This window comes from Conger conger, chromosome 1 (genome assembly GCF_963514075.1).
Source record: "Conger conger chromosome 1, fConCon1.1, whole genome shotgun sequence".
Taxonomy (NCBI): Eukaryota; Metazoa; Chordata; class Actinopteri; order Anguilliformes; family Congridae; genus Conger; species Conger conger.
The window spans coordinates 92,425,682-92,448,370 of record NC_083760.1 but is presented as its reverse complement, the minus strand read 5'-3'; the positions used below and the strand labels follow the sequence as shown (position 1 = coordinate 92,448,370).

The 22,689-nt window shown below is 42.1% G+C and overlaps 1 protein-coding gene across 1 annotated transcript; it reads left to right on the top strand.

Moving 5' to 3' along the window:
• The first annotated feature begins 304 nt into the window (after positions 1-304).
• On the top strand, positions 305-15,926 carry LOC133139868 (nuclear GTPase SLIP-GC-like). The gene is made up of 17 exons (XM_061259318.1): positions 305-419; positions 1,203-1,302; positions 4,561-4,786; positions 7,930-8,139; positions 8,254-8,505; positions 8,622-8,800; positions 8,894-8,933; positions 9,008-9,109; positions 9,569-9,689; positions 11,201-11,334; positions 12,507-12,686; positions 13,686-13,837; positions 14,082-14,220; positions 14,395-14,503; positions 14,592-14,725; positions 15,041-15,131; positions 15,611-15,926. The coding sequence occupies exons 1-17, from the start codon at positions 362-364 to the stop codon at positions 15,673-15,675; spliced, it is 2,292 nt and encodes a 763-aa protein (XP_061115302.1). The 5' UTR covers positions 305-361; the 3' UTR covers positions 15,676-15,926.
• The last annotated feature ends 6,763 nt before the right edge of the window (positions 15,927-22,689 follow it).

Here is a 22,689-nt window from a genome sequence, read left to right as displayed (position 1 = left end):
CTACAACAGCAAAAGACCACGTTGGGTTCCACTTCTGTCAGCCAAGAATCATCGCTTGAATGCCACAGCCTATTTGAGTATTGTTGCTGACCATGTGCAGTCCTTCATGGCCACAATGTACCCATCTTCTAATGGCTACTTCCAGCATGATAATGCACCATGTCACAAAGTCATCTCAAACTGGTTTCATGAACATGACAATGGGTTCATTGCTCTTCAGTGGCCTTCCCAGTCACTGTCTGGAACATGATACACAGGAGTCATTTTAATACCTCAAGGCCTCACCCACACTTTTCCAGCTCCTCAGAAAGGTAAAAGAAAGCTCCATGGGAATGAAGATGTGAAATCAAAGAAGAGGAAGATGAAAAATAACAGACAGTCTGTGTTTTCATATGAGACAGAAGAACTTCTCTCAACCCGTAAGTGTCTTACCTTCTTCCTTATAATCTACAGCACCTCAGAGTGAACTCAATCATTGGCAGCCTTTACATGTGATATTAGTACAGTACTAATTCTATAAGATTGAAGGGAATAATGCTTTAAAAATAAATGACCATGAACTTAAACTGGATTCAAAAAGCATTTTCATGTCTAAATAGTTTCATTTTCATTAGCTTGTGCTATATTTAAGATTCTTACCTACATGTTAGAAAAGAAATAAAAAAATGTTCCTTTCTTTTGAGCAACAATGTAATGAAATCCTGTTGCAAATGGCATCATTGGCCCATGATATATAACTTTATATTTAACTTCACGATACTGTTGTCAGTATTTCTTTGCATTTTTAACATGATCAGCTACAGGTTTAATAGGGAACTAAAACTTTCCCATAATAAACCTTTAGGTTATAATTTATTTAAATTCTGACAGAAGGAAATTCATACATTAGAGGTCTTGCTTAGGCACACTTCGACACACATTTTGGCAACTCTCCAACTGCTCTTATCTCCTGAGCTAATGTTGCCCTCCTGAAGGGAATCAGCTTCAACACACACTGATATTTTATTCAGCATAATCCAGCCCATTGGCCACCTGTGACGGTAATTTTGAGCTATGTGCTTCTCGCCGCTTGTCTGGAAAATACCAACAGTCAATATCCACACCCATTGCGAACTCATGCGATATGGATTTCTGGAAAATAGGGCCCATTACATGTAAAAGCCAACTGTTTAATGCATTTTGTCACAACTGTATTTTAACAGGTGAAGATGCATTCCAGGTTGGAAAAGATGCCATATCTCAGGTTTACGACAAACTCAAAGGGGTTTCCTGCAGAGAAAACTCATTTCTGGAAGATTTAAAGTACAAAGTTTTTCTTTTATAATTTATAATGTGGAACTCAATGTGATGTCAATGTAAACGCAGGATCAATGAACAGCACTTGTGCACTTGTGCACAACTACTTGTAAAAGCCAGCTGTGCAGTTCTCTGTTTTTTGAAACAAGAATAATAATTTACCTTTTACATTAGAATGTTAAAGAATCTGTGACAAGTGAAAGTTGTTCAGCTGCCAATCCTTCCCAGTGAAGTTGGTCAAATTTCATCTAGGCCTTCAGGTTAAAACCTTTGCCTTTGGTTCAAAAGTTCAAGTTGTCTAGCTGACTAGGATGTACACTCAGTGACCACTTAAGGTAGACCTACACCAGCTTGTTAATGCAAATATATAATTGGCCAATCATGTGGCAGCAACTCAATGCATAAAAGCACGCAGGCATGATCTAGAGTTTACAGAGAATGGTGCAAATTTTTAAAAATAAAAAACCTTATACCTTTTCAATCAATCAAAATGACAGTACTATACTATTGTATTGAGCCCATATTAAAACCATACTAAATGTTCGTAACTTTCTCAATTTTCCAAGATTTGGGTGGAGCTGTCACATCCAATTTGATCCGGGCTGCAAAAATGATCCAAGTGACGTGTCTAACAGTCTAAACAGTTGTACTGGCCTCTGTGAAGTAGTTACTGTTCTACAACGGTGACCATTGCTATAACGATGCTGCCTGCTAGCTAGAATATGTGAAGATGAAGATTCTAAAATGACCTCATCCTTACTTCGGTCAACAAACAGTGGTAGGCAAGTCATTCCACCACTGAGGAACCAGAACAGAAAACGTGAACGTGCAGCTCGACCGCCAGGTGCTCGTAGTGAGGGAACCACAAGGTGACCAGAGCTGGCAGACCGGAGTGGTCTTGCTGGGGAGTAGGGAGTGATTAAGGATTGTATATAGTGTGGGGCAGTCCCCTTAGCAGCCTGAAATGCCCACACTAGGGCCAGAGCTGGAGGGGCTTGATGGCACAAGCTGGGAGACCGGCTAGGAGGGAGTTGCAGTAATCCAGGCGGGAAATGATGAGCGTCTGGACTAGGGGCTGGGTGGCTTTCTCCGTCAGGAGATGACGGATACGCCATCTTCGCATATTCTAGCTACAGTGGGAGCAATAATTATTTGATCCCTTGCTGATTCTGTAGGTTTGACACCTGTGTCAACTCGTTACATCGTTATGTAGCTGTATAAAAGACACCTGTCCACACAATCAATCAGATTCCAACGTTTCCACCATGGCCAAGACAAAGGAGCTGTCTAAGGACATCAGGGACAAATCTCGCCTCGTGGGATATCAATGATCATGAGAAAGGTCAGGGATCAGCCCAGTACTACACAGGAGGAGCTTGTTAATGACCTGAAGGCAGTTGGGCCCACAGTCACGAAGAGAACCATCAGTAACACACTACACTGTGAAGGATTAAAATCCTGCAGCGCGCGCAAGGTTCCTCTGCTGAAGAAGGCACATGTACAGGCCCGTCTGAAGTTTGCCAAAGAACACCTGGATGATCCAGAGGAGGCTTGGGAGAAGGTGATGTGGTCAGATGAGACCAAAATAGAGCTATTTGGCATCAACTCGACTCACCGTGTTTGGAGGAAGAGAAATGCTGAGTACAACCCCAAGAACACCATCCCTGTGAAGCATGGAGGTGGAAACCTTATGCTTTGGGGGTGTTTCTCAGCTAAGGGGACAGGACAACTTCACCGTATCGAGGGGAGGATGAATGGGGCCATGTACCAGGAAATTTTGGGCGACAACTTCCTTCCCTCAGTGAGAGCACTGAAAATGGGTCATGGATGGGTCTTCCAACATGACAATGACCCAAAACATATAGCCAAGGCAACAAAGGAGTGGCTCAAAAAGAAGCATATTAAGGTCCTGGAGTGCCCTAGCCAGTCTCCAGACCTAAAACCCATCGAAAATCTGTGGAGGAGGGAGCTGAAGCTTCGAGTTTCCAAGCGACAGCCTCAGAACCTTAAGGATTTGGAGAGGATCTGCAAAGAGGAGTGGACCAAAATCCCTCCCAAGATCTGTGCAAACCTGGTGAAAAACTACAACAAACTTCTGACCTCTGTGCTTGCCAACAAAGGTTTCTCCACCAAGTATTAAGTCCTATTGTTCTATGGATCAAATACTTATTTCATGTGAAAATATGATATTAAATTCATAAAATGTATATGATGTTGTTGTTGATTATTTTGTGATATTCTGTCTCTCAATGTTAAAATGTACCTATGATTAAAATTCTACACAGTTCCATTCTTTGTAAACCTTTTGCAAACCTACAAAATCAGCAAGGGATCAAATAATTATTGCTCCCACTGTAGCAGGCAGCGTCTGTATAGCAACAGTCGCTGTTGAAGAACAGTAACCAAAAAATCCTTAATTGTTGTCTTTGTGATTTACGTAGTGTTTCGGTATTTTTAGTTGGCTAGGTAAGCAGTATTTGGATAGTTAAGTTTGGTCACTTTTGCTCCGTTTGTTAATTTGTTGTTTTAAAAAAAAAAAATCTTTGTTGTACGGGTAGCAATTGAAATTGTACTTCCCTCTAGGGTTTTTCAGCGCACTTAGCCCTGGTTATGGGTATGCACTTTGTTGTACGTCGCTCTGGATAAGAGCGTCTGCCAAATGCCAATAATGTAATGTAATGTAATGTCACAGAGGCCAGTACAACTGTTTAGAATGTTAGATGCGTTGCCCGGATCAAATTTATTGTGACAGGGCCACTTTATTTGATAGAAGTCAGCTGGGGATTGAAAGGATAAATGACAGATGTCAGAGGACAACAGGCAGACTGTTCTCAGCGGACAAGAAGGTGGCAGTAACTAAAATGACCATGTGTTGCAACAGTGGTATCTAGAAGAGCATGTCTGAACACACAAAATGTCAAACCTTGAAATGAATGGGCTACAGCAGCAGAAGATCCAGTCAAAAAAATGTTTTCTAATAAACACCTAATGAAGTAGTCAGGCTACACTGGGTAAAAACCGGAGCTATATTGGGGTTAACCTGTCTGTAAGTCAGTTTTTGTCAAAATGTCTCTAAACCTGTCTCTCAACCTAGATTAAATTCTGGCTTTTGCTCACTGGGTTAATTTTTAGACATTTTTATTAGGCAGGTGAAGTTACATGTAGTTGTGAAAATGATGCAACTGTTTCTAAAATTCTTCAATACTTTTAGTGAACATAAGTAACTTTCATTGAGCCCAAAGTTATTGTATCTATCCAATGCAGAGAGAAGATCTCAAGTCTAAAAGATTATAACCACAAAGAGAAAATTTACATTGGATTCTTTGGGAAGACGGGAGCAGGAAAGAGCTCATTGATCAACGCAATTGTCGAAGAAAGCCAACTTCTACCTTCAGGAAGCATGCGTGCCTGCACTTCCGTTTTTGTGCATGTACAAGCTAATACTGAATCCAGCAAATACAAAGCTGATATTGAATTCATCAGTGCAGAGGTAAGCAGGTTAACACAAAACAGAAAATTTGCTATAACACAGCAATCCAAATTCGGTTCTGACAGTTACAAGATATAAAGAATTATAACTTCATGTTAATATTGTTAATTCTATTTCATTCCTTCTTAACGTCAGACGACGGCGCTTTAGAGCACGTTCAAATTATCTCTGTCTTTCGCATGCGCAGGTCGAGACCTTACAATACCAGTCACCTGTGATGTGGATGACGTAAGGCAGCCCCCATCAGTACCTGTTGTTATGACTAAGAATCACACACACGGACATTCCTTGTTTTCTTAGTTTTTCCTTTTATTTCGTTTGATTTGGCATATGCTGCTGTGACGTCAGGCAGTGGGACACGCCTCCATTCCACAGGTGATTTAAGTTGGCCTCCTAATTGATGTGGGAGAGGGAAGAAATGCAAAAGAGATTGAGTTTGGATGGTTAAGCCTGCTTAGGGGAAATAGTTTTATGTTGTCGCATGTCAGGAGAGACTCTGTGCGTAGGATGCCACGTTCTCATCCGAGGATTTTTTCTCCGTCTTTTGCATGCACATAACATTGTCAACATAATCCACCTGTCTGTTCTTAAAAATCTTCTCACAAATTGCAGAGAGTGATAAGCAGGTCAACTTTCCTCACTGATGATAGCTAATCTGTTGGTAACCTGGGTTGGAGCAACAGATATTTCTTCCTTCAGAGGCTGCAGAGAAGCTCTAGAATCCACAGCATTCTAACCATAGACTGTCATAGTCCACTTTATTAGCAATAGACCACAGCACCAGATTCTAGTCTAGAGCAGTGTGCTTGTGACTCCCTTCCTGAGCCACAAGATGTGGAGCCCAGTCTCTTCCTCCGACTGCTCCATATGCTGACTGCAGTATCCTGCAGATGTGCTGGCAGTTTACATGGTGCTAAGACACCTCTAGTCAGTCCAAGAGGGCAAGCATGTTCTTGTGTGGACAGACAGCACCGCCACTGTCTATCAGGTCAACCACTATAGGGGAACCAGGTCAGCAGCTTCCAGGTGGTGTAGCAGCTGTACGTCTGGGCCTTTCACCATCTCTTCAGCCCCAGAGCCATGCTCTCACCCGCATGCTCAATTGTGACCACCATTTTCAGTCAATGCAACTGTTATGTAACGTAAATTTCCTGCAATATACATAAAATGTGAAGCACTTGTAAGTTTGAAACTCGATGAGAGTAGCAACCATCTCAACTTTGAGCAATTTGCAGAGAAGTTTCACAAGTGCGAGATTAATGCTAACATTAACATGCTACGTTCAGTGTTAAGAATGAAAACATGTAAAGTAGTTACCTTTCTTCTTGAATGTAATCGCTATCCATAGCAATCGCGACGAGCAGCACAAATGGTTTGTATCAGTCCTATTTGGATGTCGAAGTAGGCTCGCAAACAAGCAACATTTGTAAGGTGATGATGTAAAGTCATGTCATGTCCTGATAGTCGGCGACTGTTGTTGTTGTGCTTGAAGTGGGCGTTGCTCAGAAACAGGAGACATACACAGTGACCTAATGACTTGGCCCTCTAGCCCATGGAAAAGCAAGCCAGTTCTTAGAAGGTGTGAACCCTCACCAGCACCAGCCCAGAACCAGAACTAGGTTTGAATTGGTGGAAATAGCATACCAGAGGCAGTCGAACAAATCTGGCGCTGACATGGCGAGGCCAATGTGGATTTGTTCACCTCAGAGAGGACAACGCATTCCCCCCTGTGGTTCTCCTTCAGGGAAACATCCAGCCCGGTCATGTGTGGCCAGATGGCCTTCTGTATGCATTTCCTCCCATTCCCTCACTTCTTCAGACACTAGACAGGGTTCATCAAAGCAACTACAAGCTTCTGCTGGTGTCTCCCAGCTGGCCAGGAATACGACGGCTTCCTGTGCTGCTCATACTCCTCATTGGGAGCTGTGGCAGGTTCCGAGGAGGGAGGAGAACTACATAGTCGCAAATGGCATCCGGACCCAGATCGCCCGTGACTCTGTGTTTGGCCTCTGAGGGCAGTGGTACACCCATTCATTATATGTGAACAGGTGGAAACTGTTGCAGCATGGTGTGAATCGCATGGTGAAGTCCAGAGTTCTGCTCAGTGCCAGTGATATTGCAGTTTCTGCAGGATGCTTCCAAATCAACCTCTAGAGTAAGGTGTATCGTCCCAAGTGGCTCACACACACACATACTACACACACACATACTAGTCTCTTGCTTCCTGAAGGGGCCAATGGCTGAATCCACCCAGTCTGCTAAGATGCATGCGTTGGAATGCTGATGACTCAGGGATCACGCTGTGGCCGAACCCATCCTTTATTTCCAAATGTTCATCTCCTTTTCACATTAATCAGAGCACTGAGTTGGGGCCTTTCACCCGCCAAGCTCAGGATGGAGAAGGGGTTGGAATGCAAGGGCAACTGTGCCCAGTGCATACGTCAACAGCCAGCCTTCATAGGTCTGAATACCTTTTGTCTGGCATGATGGTCACAGCAAGAGCAGAGCCCTGTCAAAGCAGAGGCTTCCCAAGAGGATTATTGAGGTCCTTGCACATGCCAACATTTTAAAAGGCCTTCCTATATCTGAGAGAATTAGACACCATTCCATCAGGAGTATCTACCTCCTTGAATGGCAGGCCACTGAATGACATATGCGCTGCAGCTACCTGGCCTTCACCATGTTCTTTTCCTGTTTCTATAGGGTCAACATAGCTGCTCACCATGCAGTCATGAGCGTTTCTATAGGGTCCACATAGCTGTTCACCATGCAGTCATGAGCGTTTCTATAGGGTCAACATAGCTACTCACCATGCAGTCATGAGATGGATACGTTTCCTTGTGACTATGTTGGTATGAGTCATCCAAATGTGCTTTAAAGCACATTCCTCTGACGTTAAGGAAGATTGAAATAGAACAGAAGCTATGCATGTAACTAAGGTTCTATGAATTCAGGCTGCCTTACATCATCCATCATCATCAGATGGAGCGAATCCAAATGTGCAACTGGGGGTACATGTGTATCTTTCGGTTAATATAGAAACACACTATGACTGGTTCCTGTAAACAAATCAACCCCACCATGTTCTATGTATATAGACAAAATGATAATACATGTTGATGATTAAGGAATTTCTACTGCAGGACTGGAAATCAGAACTACATTTCCTGCAAGAGTCACTCAAAAAAAAAAACATGCCAGCAAAAGATTGTGAAATTGCAAACATGGCAAGAGAAAAGATTACAGCCATTTATGGAGAAGAGGGACTGAAGAAAGATTGCACTGAATTGGTGGGAGCCAGCGAGGTTCTTGAGATTCTAAGCACAGGCAGGAAGACTCTGACTTTTGACACTGTGAGTGCTAAAATAATATTTTTTAAGAGGACGTCTTTATGACAGGTTGACATAAATGTTTGATTTTGGTTTCTCTTAAGACATGAACAATTTACTCCTAAACCTTCTCTACAGGCCAAAGAACTGTCTAAAAGCATTGGATGCTACATTCGGAGTGACAAAAAATCAGTCAAAAAATCAGTCAGAGAATCAGACAAAAAATCAGACAAAAAATCTGATACAAATGAAGGGAAGCAGTTCTGGCCACTAGTGAAGCAAGTCATCATCTCCTTGCCGAAGTCTCCAGCTCTGCTGGAGGGGATTGTGCTGGTGGACCTGCCTGGAGCTGGAGACGTCAGTAAATACAGAAGTGACATGTGGAAAGAGGTGATGTCAGTGCTTCAAGCTGTAATCGTTTACTGAATTCTGTTTATTACGATGGTGGACTCCATGGATAATGTTGAAACTGACAATGGTGAAAGATTTTCATTAAACTCCCACAGTGTCTCAGCCAGTGCTCCTCTGTCTGGATTGTCAGTGAGATGAAACGTGCCCTGTCTGAGAAAGTAGCCGATGAGATCTTTGATACATCATTGAGAACCATTGCTGGAGGGGGAGAGTGTCACAATATCACCTTCATCTGCACCCATACAGATGTCATCGACCCAGAGAACTTCAGAGAGTTAGCTGTTACAGTATTAATATCTTCAGAAATATTTTATACACCTGTGTACGGACCGTTTCTAATTCTGAATAACTTTTCTGATTTTACCAGAAATCATGATATCACAGATGAGGACCTTAACATTAACAAGGTGAGGACAGATTAAATTAATATAAAATATTGAACAGGACATATTTCACAATTCTTATTAATACATTTTTTCAGGATACCCTGGAATATAAGAAGAAAGAAAAACAAGCGTGTATACTGTACCGTAATGACCAATTTAAAGAAGAAATCAGAGAACTCTTCAAAGATAAAACAAAGGTGAGGTTTAGCGTGGTAGCATTACCTGAAACTTGCTCTTACACATAGACAAATACAGGAATATGAACGAATAGGATAAATGCATACAAAAAGTTCATTCTCTATATATACTAGTTTACTTTCTCCATCGACTTGATGAAATTGACTTGAAGAAGCATGAAGCTAAATTAATTGTGAACTGAAGGAATATTTATGTTATTTGAAAGGAGCCTATGCATAAATAGAGTAGCATTAGCCGACATGTGGCAAGGCCCATAGGTGACCTAATTCATGTTTTTCATTAGGCAGCTTCAAGTTAACTTTTTACTTGAAAAGTACTTTTAGTTTAATCAACTCATTTTATCTTATTGGTGGCTGTGCTGTAGCTTAAATACTTCCTATAACATTTTCACAATAACTTCCCCACTATTGCAGACCAAAACCTTCTTTAACAATCATATTTTCTATATTTAATTTAAGAAATTTCTGCTTGGTGATGAAGACCATTCAAATGAGGTCTTTGATGTGTACACTGTGAGTTCTGAAGAATTCAAGAAAATTGCACAAGGGAACTCACCTGTTCTGGATCGCAATGAAACTGGTAAAACGTTTTTATATTATATATCACTATGAAAAACCTATGTATTTGATTTCATTAAAGTAAAAGAGGGGGTTAAAATTCCTCCACAGTGATGTGAAAGACTGATATCATATTAAAGGAAGTGTTTGGTCACAATTATTGCTGCTAATGGTAATGGTTATTAAATATTATTGATAACTCTTGTAATTAAATCAATGAAACACTGATTTTCAAAAATGTGTTTTGTGTTTACTCAGGTTCCCTTTTTCTAATATCTAACATTTTATTAAAATGTATGAAACCATTCCGTGTGAATAATACAAAATTATAGAGAATCAGAAAGGGGGCAAATACTTTTTTGCAGCACGATACACTCACTGAGCACTTTATTCGGTATTTATTAGCCTTTTTTGACTTATTGGTTCTTCTGCTGCTGTAGCCTCCACTTACAGGTTTCACCAGTCTAGCAATTCTCCTTTGCTCTTCTGCATACCACTGTTGTAATGTGTGGTTATTTGCGTTACGGTCACCTTCCTGTCCAGCTTTGACCAGTTTGGCCCTTCTCCTCTGAACTCTCTCATTAACAAGGCGTTTTTGCCTTTTTGCCTACAATAAAATTCCCAGGAGATCAGCAGTTTCTGAGATACTCAAACCACCCTGCCCTGTCTGGCACCAACAATCAATCCATGGCCAAAGTCACTTAGATCAAATTTTTTCCCCATTCTGACATTTGATCTGAAACACAGCTGAACCTCTTGACCATGTCTGTGTGCTTTTACACATTTAGCTGCTGCCACATGATTGGCTGATTATATATTTCCATTAACAAGCTGGTCTACAAGTCTATCGAATAAAATGCTCACCTCCTGAATACACTTACCGAGCAAGTTTTTAGGAACATTTTTACTTTATTAAGTACTTATTTATGCAATTATCAGCCAATTTTATAGCAGCAGTGCAATGCATACAATAATGTAGATACAGGTCAGGAGCTTCAGTAAATGTTAATATCAACCATCAGAATGGAGAAAAAAGTGAGTTTGACCGTGGAATGACTGTTTTCTTTTTTTTTTAAAGATATTTTTTAGGCCTTTTTCAGCTTTATTGGACAGTATATAGTGTAGAGAGACAGGAAGAATGGGAGCGAGAGAGAGGGGAAGACATGCAACAAATGTCGGATGGTCGGATACGAACCGCCGACGTCGCGGCTCGCAATGAGCATCCAGTGAGCAGCAGTTCTGCCGACAGAAATGCCGTGTTAATGAGAGAAGTAGGAGGAGAATGGCCAAACTGGTCAAAGCTGACAGGAAGGTGACAGTAACGTAAATAACCACACATTACAACAGTGGTATGCAGAAGAGCATCTCTGAACACACAATGCATAAGAACTCTCAAGTGGATAGCCAACAGCAGTAGAAATATAAATACCTAATAAAGTGCTCTCTGAGTGTATATACTGTACATAAGCACAAGGTGAAGGCTAGACATATGGTTTAAGTCTTAACTACCTGTTTTTTCTACTATTTACAAAGAATTGCCAGCGCTGATGGAGCACATTAAGAAACTGTACGTCTCCCATTTTGAGAAGAAAGTGAAAGATTATGTATCTGATGTTTCTGGAGTCATTTCATATCTTCACTTTTCAAAGGATGCTCTCAGTTCAAAGGTATGTTTTGACTCCATCAATATGTAAATGTTAATGTGTTTTTAAAAAGTATAATCCTATGACAAAGAAAACACAATTTTATTGCTGACTTATTGCAAACTTCAGGTGCTCTGTCTGAAATGTAGGGTAATTGCACTCTACAGGAGATCACATTTTTGTCCATGTTTTTGTTAACTGTAAATGTGTTTGTACGCCTACTTTATAATTTATTTTTTTCGGACATTTCCGAAATAATATAATTTGGCGGAAAACTGATTCAGAAAAATTATTTCTGCATTTTATTCTGGCCACGCCCCATTCGTGATGTCAAAGTGCCATTTTGCAGGCACATCTATGTCATATAGATGTCAATCAAGATATATAGTGGGAAAATTGTTGATTTTAACATTTTTAACCACATATTCTTATAAGTCTATATGACCCACCACAAAAAAAAGGTACTTTTTTTTAGAGAAAAACTTGTAGTGAGTGCAATTAACTCTTAATTAACTGAATTAGTATTATATGAATTAGTAACTGAATTAGTGAGTGCAGTAGGTGGAGCCAGGCTGAATTAGTGAGTGCAGTAGGTGGAACCAGGCTGAATTAGTGAGTGCAGTAGGTGGAGCCAGGCTGAATTAGTGAGTGCAGTAGGTGGAGCCAGGCTGAAGTAGTGAGTGCAGTAGGTGGAGCCAGGCTGAATTAGTGAGTGCAGTAGGTGGAGCCAGGCTGAATTAGTGAGTGCAGTAGGTGGAGCCAGGCTGAATTAGTGAGTGCAGTAGGTGGAGCCAGGCTGAATTAGTGAGTGCAGTAGGTGGAGCCAGGCTGAAGTGGTGAGTGCAGTAGGTGGAGCCAGGCTGAATTAGTGAGTGCAGTAGGTGGAGCCAGGCTGAATTAGTGAGTGCAGTAGGTGGAGCCAGGCTGAATTAGTGAGTGCAGTAGGTGGAGCCAGGCTGAATTAGTGAGTGCAGTAGGTGGAGCCAGGCTGAAGTGGTGAGTGCAATTACTCTTTCGAAACAATTTGCTGCAATTCTGGCAGTTCAGCTACCTAGCTTCCAGATAACTAGCTAGCTTGGAAGAAACATTCGTTTGTGATTTACTGACTTGTTTCATTGTCTCACAATGGAACTGATGTCAACAGCAAATGTTTAATCTAGCTATTGACAGAAATTCAAGGATTGTCTTTTTTTCAGAACCAGTCTTCAAATTCCCAGGAGTTCAGCCGACTTAAAAAGGATCTGGATAATATGTGCAGAAGATTGAATTCAACTCTGAGCAAAGTTCACACAACGCTCCAGGAAAAACTGAAGATGGGAGCAAAGGGAGCAGAGATAACATGCCTGGAAAATGCCACAGCCAGTGTGCTGGAACCAGTGAGTTTGTGTTAGCCTGTTGCTAGTGTTTGGCTGGTAAAAATAATCTGGGAGTCAGGGAAATTGTAATGCCTTCCTGACATTGTTGCTGGCAATCAATCAGTCAATCAATCAATCAATCAATCAATAAATAAATACTGGCATCTCAAGATGCAATAATGAACTGAATTTGGAATTTCAGGTCAGCAGTTGCCTATTCTATGACATTAAATATTGCCACATGTTGCCTTGTTCTAAAAAGATTTTCATAACGATGAGCTTAATATGATCATTTTATTGTATTTTGTCAAATGCATTCTGACCTGCAGGTTAAAGCCAATTACTGCACTTTCTATTACTCAAATAGGCCTATTCGCTGAGGTGAATAGTGGAAATTGCTTTTACTTTTTCCCAAACTTATTCATCATCTTTAGCCGATTCAGTTAGTGACGATGTCTCTTTAATCAATCATCAAATAATTTCACAATTTTGTCTAAATGCTGAAAGGAAATCATTTTGACATTGTCAGAATCTGCATATTAGTAATTTAACCTCCTGAGACCCTGTGTCCCTCAAACGAGGACATTAAATGTTGGCTTCCCTGAGCTCCATACAATATCTCTCTTCACAAAAGGGACATTCAATTAAAATAAAATGAAATATATATTTTATAATATATAATAGATATGATCAATATATTATAATAATGTTCACTGCAAGATGTTTTTGTCATCCAAGACACAATTTATATTTATATTATATTACAAATATCAGATAATAACCTGGGAATTAATTTCACATCGCTGGTACACGTTCACTGACAATGTCAGTGTTTTAGCCTGGAGCTTTCCTTCATGAATGTGCTGGCGAGTAGGCCGACTCTTTTACTCAAATAAAGTCTCATGTAAACCTCATGTCACTTCAGAGCAGCTTGTACAGTGAAAAGGGGATGCCTGGTGCACATTTTGCTCTTCATAGGCTACATTGTGATTTTTCATTTGTATTTCTGTTTTTGTACAGAAATGGTGTGATAACAGAGGCCACCACATGACACTCAAAGCCATGTGTAGAAATGATGGATATTACCAATCTCGAGTGTTAGTTGATCTGAACTACACTCTGTCAGAACCCATGTACAAAAAGATGAATGAAATGTTTCTGACAACATTTGGGTGAGTGACTTCTACATTGATGTATTTTCCTTTGTGCAACCAATATTATACCAATATCTGATGATTCAGAGTCACCAATCATATTTCAGTAATATTTCTTCTAATAACTGAGCACAGACCACAATGCACTCTGAAGTACAAGTTACTAGGACGTCAAATCAACATCATATTCATGAGGTTGAACTGTTTTCAAGTATAACAAGAGACTCCAATACCAACATATCATTCTAAAATGTCTCTCAAGCCCTGGACCTACAAGAGCCTCAATCAAAGGGACATTTGAAAGTTTCGAGAAGAACTTCATCACAAATGACCTTCTGACGGAACAAAAGAAAAAAAAAAAAGAAGAGAAATACCTGCGTCTGGTGTACATTAGAACAGAGGTGAGAACCCATTTCAATGCCTCTTCTACAGTCGATATCTCCTTTCTTGCAGTCTTACACATTTAATGCTGATGCAAATATTAGAAACTGACCCCAATGCTCCAGTACAATGACCTCAATAGTGTTTCAACAAATTTTACTCAACTGAAACATCTTCCCTTTCATATCATCTAGCAAAGAAAAGTGCACAGGAATCTGGAGAAGGAAATCCTACAGAGAAAGAAGCTGATCTACAATTCCCTCAGTGATTCAATCCGTGACACCATGAAGCAAACATATCAAGGTCGGCACTTGGGCAAGTCATGTCAATTGTGTCGATATTAACATGTTAAATTCTATTGTCAATAGAAATGTGTGAAATGTATTTTCAGAATGCTCTGACATCAAAGGAAAAAAATGTTTAAGAAAGATTCAAGGGAAACTTAAAAGTGCAATTGAGGATTTCAAAAAGACCATGTTCCACAATTCCAAGACGAAGATGCTGAAAGAGTTCAGTGATCTGCAGGTTCGTTTTCAGCTTGCTTTCATGGAACACCTAATTATCCAGGGGGTGGTTTATGCAATGTTCATGGTATAATAATGCATGCAAGGCAGTAACACTTTTCATTACTTAGTTTGTATAAGCTGCCTGAGCCGAATACATTTTATTACTTTGATTAAATCACCCCGTAATACAGTAAAGGTTGCATCATCTTCAGTTTCAAATAAATGTAATGTAGATTGTTGTTACACACAACAGAAAAAAACAGTTCAGATATAACACCTCAATAAAGATCACTTTACAGGAAACAATCAAATTTGTTTTTCAAACCTCTCACAGAAATTCCTTGTGGATCAAATTAAGACACAGATGACAAACGCCTTGACGCTGGGTTTAAACCAGATCCCTGAGGACCTGACTGGCTTCCCAGGTAACCAATGAAAGCCACTCTAGGACCGTGTGAGGATGTGACAGGGCACTCTGTACTGATCCAAATCATCAAACTGAGTGTTTCCGACCTGGGCCCTGTTTTTTTTAAATGATCTACACACTGAGATCATCAAAGGCTTTCCTCATGAGAATATTCCTTTATATTCAAAGCGTTTCCCAAAACAAATCTTGACTGAAGGAATAACCTGAAACCACTTGAATAGTGGCTGTTGTTAGCTGAATTTAAATCCAAAGCTGGGAAAAGTACCACAAAACAGAAACAGACATTTTCACAGGTATATTGCTGTGTCTACATGGTCAAGAACTCCCCCTCCACTTCAGCATTTTACGTGCATGTAAATCTCTGGTCATGTCATGATCTACGGTACAGCAGCTGCTGTTTGTGTCCTGGTTTGTTCAGTACAGCATACCTGCCTGCATGTGTCTCTCTCAAACAATGTGATTCATTCTTCATTCCAGACGTTTCAGAAGAGACTGCGATGATGGAGCGATGCTGTGAGTCTTTGGACCTCCAGGTGTTTTAAGAACCGAAAGAGGATGATGGATCCAGAAGCACCAGAATTATCGAACTGATTTGAGATCACCGTGGCAACCTGTCTGTGGGTGCTGTCAAATATGCATTCTATTGATAACCATTTTTCTTATTATTTCACTGACTATGTAATTCTTAATACTTACTGCTTAACTGCACAACAAGGCCACAGATTAACATCTATGAGTTTTGGTGGAAAGGTGGTCTCAAATACACTTGCAGCATCAATGTTGGCTTTGAATAACTAGTCAACTTATCAGTTCAGTAAAGGGATAATGTATGTTAAACTGTGTGATACTATACTTCTGCTGTCACTCTTTTTAGAATCTTTAAACAGAAAACTATTGTTTCATACTTTTTTTGTTATTGGCTTGATGAAAAAATTGAAAAATTAATAATTTGTTTAGTTTGGTGGATTACAATATAGGCTAATCATCATATGTCAGGGTGTGATGACTTGTGTGGGATTTATAGTGGGAACTCAGGGTGATAGGAATACAGCACTCATATCATGTTTGTTCACTTCTTCAATTCAGTTATTTTATGCAACATATAATCATATCAATTATCATCCTTAAAGTAGAATGTGCCCAGTATAAGAAATGACTTTTCCTGTACTGTGGGATTTGTTCTTTGCCAGTTGAATATTTTGAATTGTTAAAACAGCTAAATTGTTGAACTTAGTGTCTGAATCACTTCTAATTTGGAAAAGCGAGGACATATTGAATGTTTATTCTCCTGGGACTGAGAGTAGGCGGGGCGGGGGGACATGTGTGCCTTTCCTCAGTTTGGTCTGGACTTCAATTTATTTGGAGAATTGTAGTTTTCTTTTCCGTTTGTTTGAATCAGGGCCTTCATGTTATACAGCTGCAATGAAGTTTAGGGAATAGAACTGCATATCACTGGTTCACATCTGCTTGTAGACATATTTTAAAAAATTGCTTTTTAAAAATAACATTTACAAACTTAGTATTTTTAGAACCACCTCCATATCAGAACTGCTCTTTTCCGCCTTTACTCACATCAATCTTATTTCTTTGTGTGGGATTTATAGTGGGAAATCAGGTTTGTAGGGATATAGCCATGTGTGTTTACTTCTTCAATTCAGTTACTTGCAATATACACTCAGTGGTCACTTTATTAGGTAGACCTGTACACCAGCTTGTTCATTCAAATATTTAATCAGCCAATCAAAATGCATTGTTCATGAAAGTGGTCAGAGGAGAAGGGCCAGACTGGTCAAATTTGACAGGAAGGTGACAGTAACACAAATAAGCAGACATTACAACAGCCTCTAAGTGGATCGGCTATAGCAGCAGAAGAACAAAATGGAGGAAAAGTGAATGTCCCACTGAACTGCATTGCTAAATGCTATGCTACTGCATTTCATCATAGATGGCAGCAGCAACAACTTAATTTAAGCAAACAAAGCATTAAATCGCTCTGCAACCACAAAATCACACGGCTCCGTATCGTCAGCAAATGATTGACATGCAGCTCTTCATTACTTTTTAAAAATATCTTGGTTACAAGCACACGGTCAGATTTGTGTACCAAACACAACAACAAAGATTAAGTTTATCCCTGGCTGGCCACTTTCATGAGAGGCACTAAAACATTCGGGCCCCTGGGGTTTTTTTCTCCAACTGTGCTTGACATTGGTTGCAGGCTGCCATCGATAGCCTACTGATTACACAAATGTATTCTATGATTTTTAAATCACACGAGTCGGGACGATAAATGAATACAGACACCACTGCCGGTGGCATTAGGAAGTATCGGCCTCCCAAACATCCATTTTACCTCCCTATAAGTCTAAAAAATAAGTTTAATAAATACCTAATAAAGATCTCACTGAGTGTATAATCATATCAATAATCATCCATGAAGTAGAATGTGCCCAGAATAAAAGGGGAATTATTCTGTACTGTGTGTGTGTGTGCGTGTGCGTGCGATTTGTTATTTGAACAGTTGTTGAATAGTTAAAAAGCCAAGTTACTTGAACTTCAGTCCAGATTCATTTCTAATGTGGGAAAGCTAGGGCAGAGTGAATGTCCCAGGAAAACGTGCTCTCCTTGGAGTAGGGGAGACACTCTCCTGGGACTGACAGTAGAGGGAGACACTCTCCTGGGACTGACAGTAGGGGAGACACTCTCCCGGGACTGACAGTAGGGGGGGAGACACTCTCCTGGGACTGACAGTAAGGGAGACACTCTCCTGGGACTGACAGTAGGGGAGACACTCTCCTGGGACTGACAGTAGGGGAGACACTCTCCTGGGACTGACAGTAGGGGGAGACACTCTCCTGGGACTGAAAGTAGGGGGAGACACTCTCCTGGGACTGACAGTAGGGGAGACTCTCCTGGGACTGACAGTAGGGGGAGACACTCTCCTGGGACTGACAGTAGGGGGAGACACTCTCCTGGGACTGACAGTAGGGGAGACACTCTCCTGGGACTGACAGTAGGGGGAGACACTCTCCTGGGACTGACAGTAGGGGGAGACACTCTCCTGGGACTGACAGTAGGGGAGACACTCTCCTGGGACTGACAGTAGGGGGGAGACACTCTCCTGGGACTGACAGTAGGGGAGACACTCTCCTGGGACTGACAGTAGAGGAGACACTCTCCTGGGACTGACAGTAGGGGAGACACTCTCCTGGGACTGACAGTAGGGGAGACACTCTCCTGGGACTGACAGTAGGGGAGACACTCTCCTGGGACTGACAGTAGGGGAGACACTCTCCTGGGACTGACAGTAGGGGGAAACACTCTCCTGGGACTGACAGTAGGGGAGACACTCTCCTGGGACTGACAGTAAGGGAGACACTCTCCTGGGACTGACAGTAGGGGAGACACTCTCCTGGGACTGACAGTAGGGGGGAGACACTCTCCTGGGACTGACAGTAGGGGAGACACTCTCCTGGGACTGACAGTAGGGGAGACACTCTCCTGGGACTGACAGTAGGGGAGACACTCTCCTGGGACTGACAGTAGGGGGGAGACACTCTCCTGGGACTGACAGTAGGGGAGACACTCTCCTGGGACTGACAGTAGGGGGGAGACACTCTCCTGGGACTGACAGTAGGGGAGACACTCTCCTGGGACTGACAGTAGAGGAGACACTCTCCTGGGACTGACAGTAGGGGAGACACTCTCCTGGGACTGACAGTAGGGGAGACACTCTCCTGGGACTGACAGTAGGGGAGACACTCTCCTGGGACTGACAGTAGGGGGAGACACTCTCCTGGGACTGACAGTAAGGGAGACACTCTCCTGGGACTGACAGTAGGGGAGACACTCTCCTGGGACTGACAGTAGGGGGGAGACACTCTCCTGGGACTGACAGTAGGGGAGACACTCTCCTGGGACTGACAGTAGGGGAGACACTCTCCTGGGACTGACAGTAGGGGGGAGACACTCTCCTGGGACTGACAGTAGGGGGAGACACTCTCCTGGGACTGACAGTAGGGGGAGACACTCTCCTGGGACTGACAGGAGGGGAGACACTCTCCTGGGACTGACAGTAGGGGAGACACTCTCCTGGGACTGACAGTAGGGGGGAGACACTCTCCTGGGACTGACAGTAGGGGAGACACTCTCCTGGGACTGACAGTAGGGGAGACACTCTCCTGGGACTGACAGTAGGGGGGAGACACTCTCCTGGGACTGACAGTAGGGGGAGACACTCTCCTGGGACTGACAGTAGGGGGAGACACTCTCCTGGGACTGACAGGAGGGGAGACACTCTCCTGGGACTGACAGTAGGGGAGACACTCTCCTGGGACTGACAGTAGGAGGGAGACACTCTCCTGGGACTGACAGTAGGGGGAGACACTCTCCTGGGACTGACAGTAGGGGGAGACACTCTCCTGGGACTGACAGTAGGGGGAGACACTCTCCTGGGACTGACAGTAGGGGAGACACTCTCCTGGGACTGACAGTAAGGGAGACACTCTCCTGGGACTGACAGTAGGGGAGACACTCTCCTGGGACTGACAGTAGGGGGGAGACACTCTTCTGGGACTGACAGTAGGGGAGACACTCTCCTGGGACTGACAGTAGGGGGAGACACTCTCCTGGGACTGACAGTAGGAGGGAGGGGGGACATTTTTACTGAAAAAATAAAGCTCAATATTTCCTCCCATCTGGCCCAATACACCACATCCAACCTCTGCCTTTGGTACCTGCTCCTGCCTGCACAAAGCAGGGGTCAGTGCAAAGTCCTCCAGCACAAAGCCTGAGACATGGAGACCTGACCTCTCCTAATGGGGAATATAATTCATCTGTGATCCTGAGCCAACACAAGTCACATCTGGATACACCCCACAAGCACCAAGCACTCATTCACTGAGAAAACATTTTATGTTTTTATGTAAATCCAGACGAGTCAGGTGAATTTCCAAGCGGATAAGTCTGCAAAAATATCATGATAATACTAAATAATAATGAATCTGCACACTGTGCTTTACATTTGTTCACCCCAAAATATAAATGACCCTTTGAGCCTCGTGGAACTTCATCAGACTCCTCCATTTTATGTAGGCCACCTGTCTGGGTTTTTGGATGTCTATTCATTGTTATCGTTCAAAAATACTTATCATGTCATGGATATATACAGCTAAGTCCATCCCAGGTTATAACGCATAGGTAGTTTGGGGTAAAATGCCCTGTTAGGGCAAAACGCCCCCGGCTGCATTTCTCCACAAGACCACCAGATGTCGCCAAATGTTATTTCAACACATTTCCTGGCTACCACTACTCTTGCTCAACGCAACGTCTCTTCAAGGTCAAGTTACTGCACCAAAACGATTTTGAGGTAAGTTGATGTTATTTTTTGTCATCCTGAAAAAGTCGTAGACACGATGTAATGAAATTAGAGTTCTTCATTTATTTTTGGTATGTCATTAGGAAAGGCTTAGGAGAAATAATCCACTTGTTCAGAGAAAAAATCATAATTGTTTTTTAAAAGATAATTTTTTTTTATGTGACTGTGTTGCCCTCCGTTGGGGCAAAACATCTCTGGGGCATTTTGCCCCTTTAGTTCTAGTTTTTTAAAATGGTTAGTTAGCCATTAGCGGCGTCTCTGATTCTGGGTGGATTGATAGCAGCCTTTTTGTGCACCTCCTTTGATATATTTGTATGAATCATTAATATATTCTGGCTTAATATGTATATTCTGTCCCCTGGCATTTGTTCATCATTGCAATAGAAAACGATTGATGAATGTCACTTGTATATGTTATGTATTCAATAAAAATAGAAAAGAAAATGCAGAAGCAAAAAAAAAAAACAAGCTGATCAGCGTTGCCAGATTTGACTGGCAGGTTTCCGCCCAATAACGTTTGAAAACCCGCCCATTTCAACAAAAAAAAACACCCAATAATGATTTGGCTAATAGGAAACCACTTAATTTATGAAGATTGGAGTTCCAACATTGTTTTAAACTTATAATGTCTCTGAGAACACACAAAATACATTATTATGTATTGGAATAATACATTATTGTGTCTTGGAATAATACATTACATTACATTACGTGGCATTTAGCAGACGCTCTTATCCAGAGCGACGTACAACAAAGTGCAAAGAGGACCTGAGAGGACAGTACAGTTCCGAGTCCTAGTGTAAACATACAGAAATTCAGAACCCTTGGACCCCTTTACAATAATAATAGGCTTTGCATTTAAAAAACATTGGTGGTTTCATCCAGGTAAACAGAGTAGGCTAAGGAGATTCACCGATATCTTACCTTAACTCCTCTCTGAAGAGCAGTGGCAGGACATACTTAATGATAGCAGTACATTTAGTTCTGTGCATTTTTAATTCACCAAATTCATCTTGGAAGCTCGTCCACAACGTTGATGGAAGTAGCTATGGCAAGCAACATAGCCTAATAGCGTGGATCTCGCTTTTACTGTACTTGCAACCGGCCTTTGAGGGATCTTGTGGAATGTATTGTCAATCAGTATCTGACTCCCACTCCTTCCTATAAAACCTTTTGTATTTACCCCACTTCAACAGAGCTATCCATCCTGAAAAACTGATGGTGCGGGCAACGCTTGATTTTCAAATATATCATTATCAGAGATCGATGCTTCAGTGCAGAAACAATAGCAAGTGAAAACAAACCACTTTATAATATATTTTATATCTGCATTTATTGTTTGATAACAACTTGTTTAAAATGGTAAATGGCAAGCATTTATATAGCCCCTTTATCCAAAGCGCAGTACAATTGATGCTTCTCCATTCACCCATTCATACACGCATATCCAGGCTTGAATCTTTTGAATAATATTTGAATAGGCTTCAATAAGAGGAACCAAAAAGAAAAAAAGGCCCTGGTCCTTTTCTTTGTTGTGCAGGTAGCAGTTGAAATTGTACTTCCCTCTAGGGGTAAGGCGGAAATGATCAAAATCTGGCATTGTCACTCAGTGTGCTGGTCAGCTTGCTGGCTTGCTCTGGCAATATGTGGCTGTAAAGTAATTTAACCCCGGAGCATACATCGTTAGCCCCCACCTTTTGGCACCCAGGCCTGTGGGAGTGGGGTTCCTGGAGGAGTCTTCCTGGGCCCTCTGGGGAGCCCCCCTTCTCTCACAATCCTTACAGGGTTAGAGCACAGGAATACTGGAGATGGCATAAAGATGTTTCCTGATAATCCCAGGTCAGAATGTAGTAATGTTTGGTGTTATTCTGATTGGTTCAGTGTGACTGGTGTAATGGTCTAGTTTTTGTAACAGTCTAACAGCTCGCTCACGCCCGACTTCACCGCACAGCAGCAGGCCCTGCCCCCCGCGCCCCTCCTCCAGCCCACCCGGGTAGCGTTCGGCCAGGGTGCGTCCTCATTGGCCAGCAGTGGGTGACGTTCGATGATGATTCCGCCCTGCCCCCAGAGCGTTCCCCGGCTCTGCACTCGACTCTGACCACACCTGGGCTCCTGCACCCACCTCCGTGTTCCCAGGACCTCCACCTCCTATCCCAGCCAGGGCCAACTCTGGAAACCC

Coding starts and splice junctions, on each gene's coding strand:
- LOC133139868 (XM_061259318.1), top strand. CDS start 362: ATGAAAAATAACAGACAGTCTGTGTTTTCATATGAGACAGAAGAACTT. Junction 8,934..9,007: donor AGGACCTTAACATTAACAAG/GTGAGGACAGAT, acceptor ACATTTTTTCAG/GATACCCTGGAATATAAGAA. Junction 11,335..12,506: donor AGGATGCTCTCAGTTCAAAG/GTATGTTTTGAC, acceptor TCTTTTTTTCAG/AACCAGTCTTCAAATTCCCA.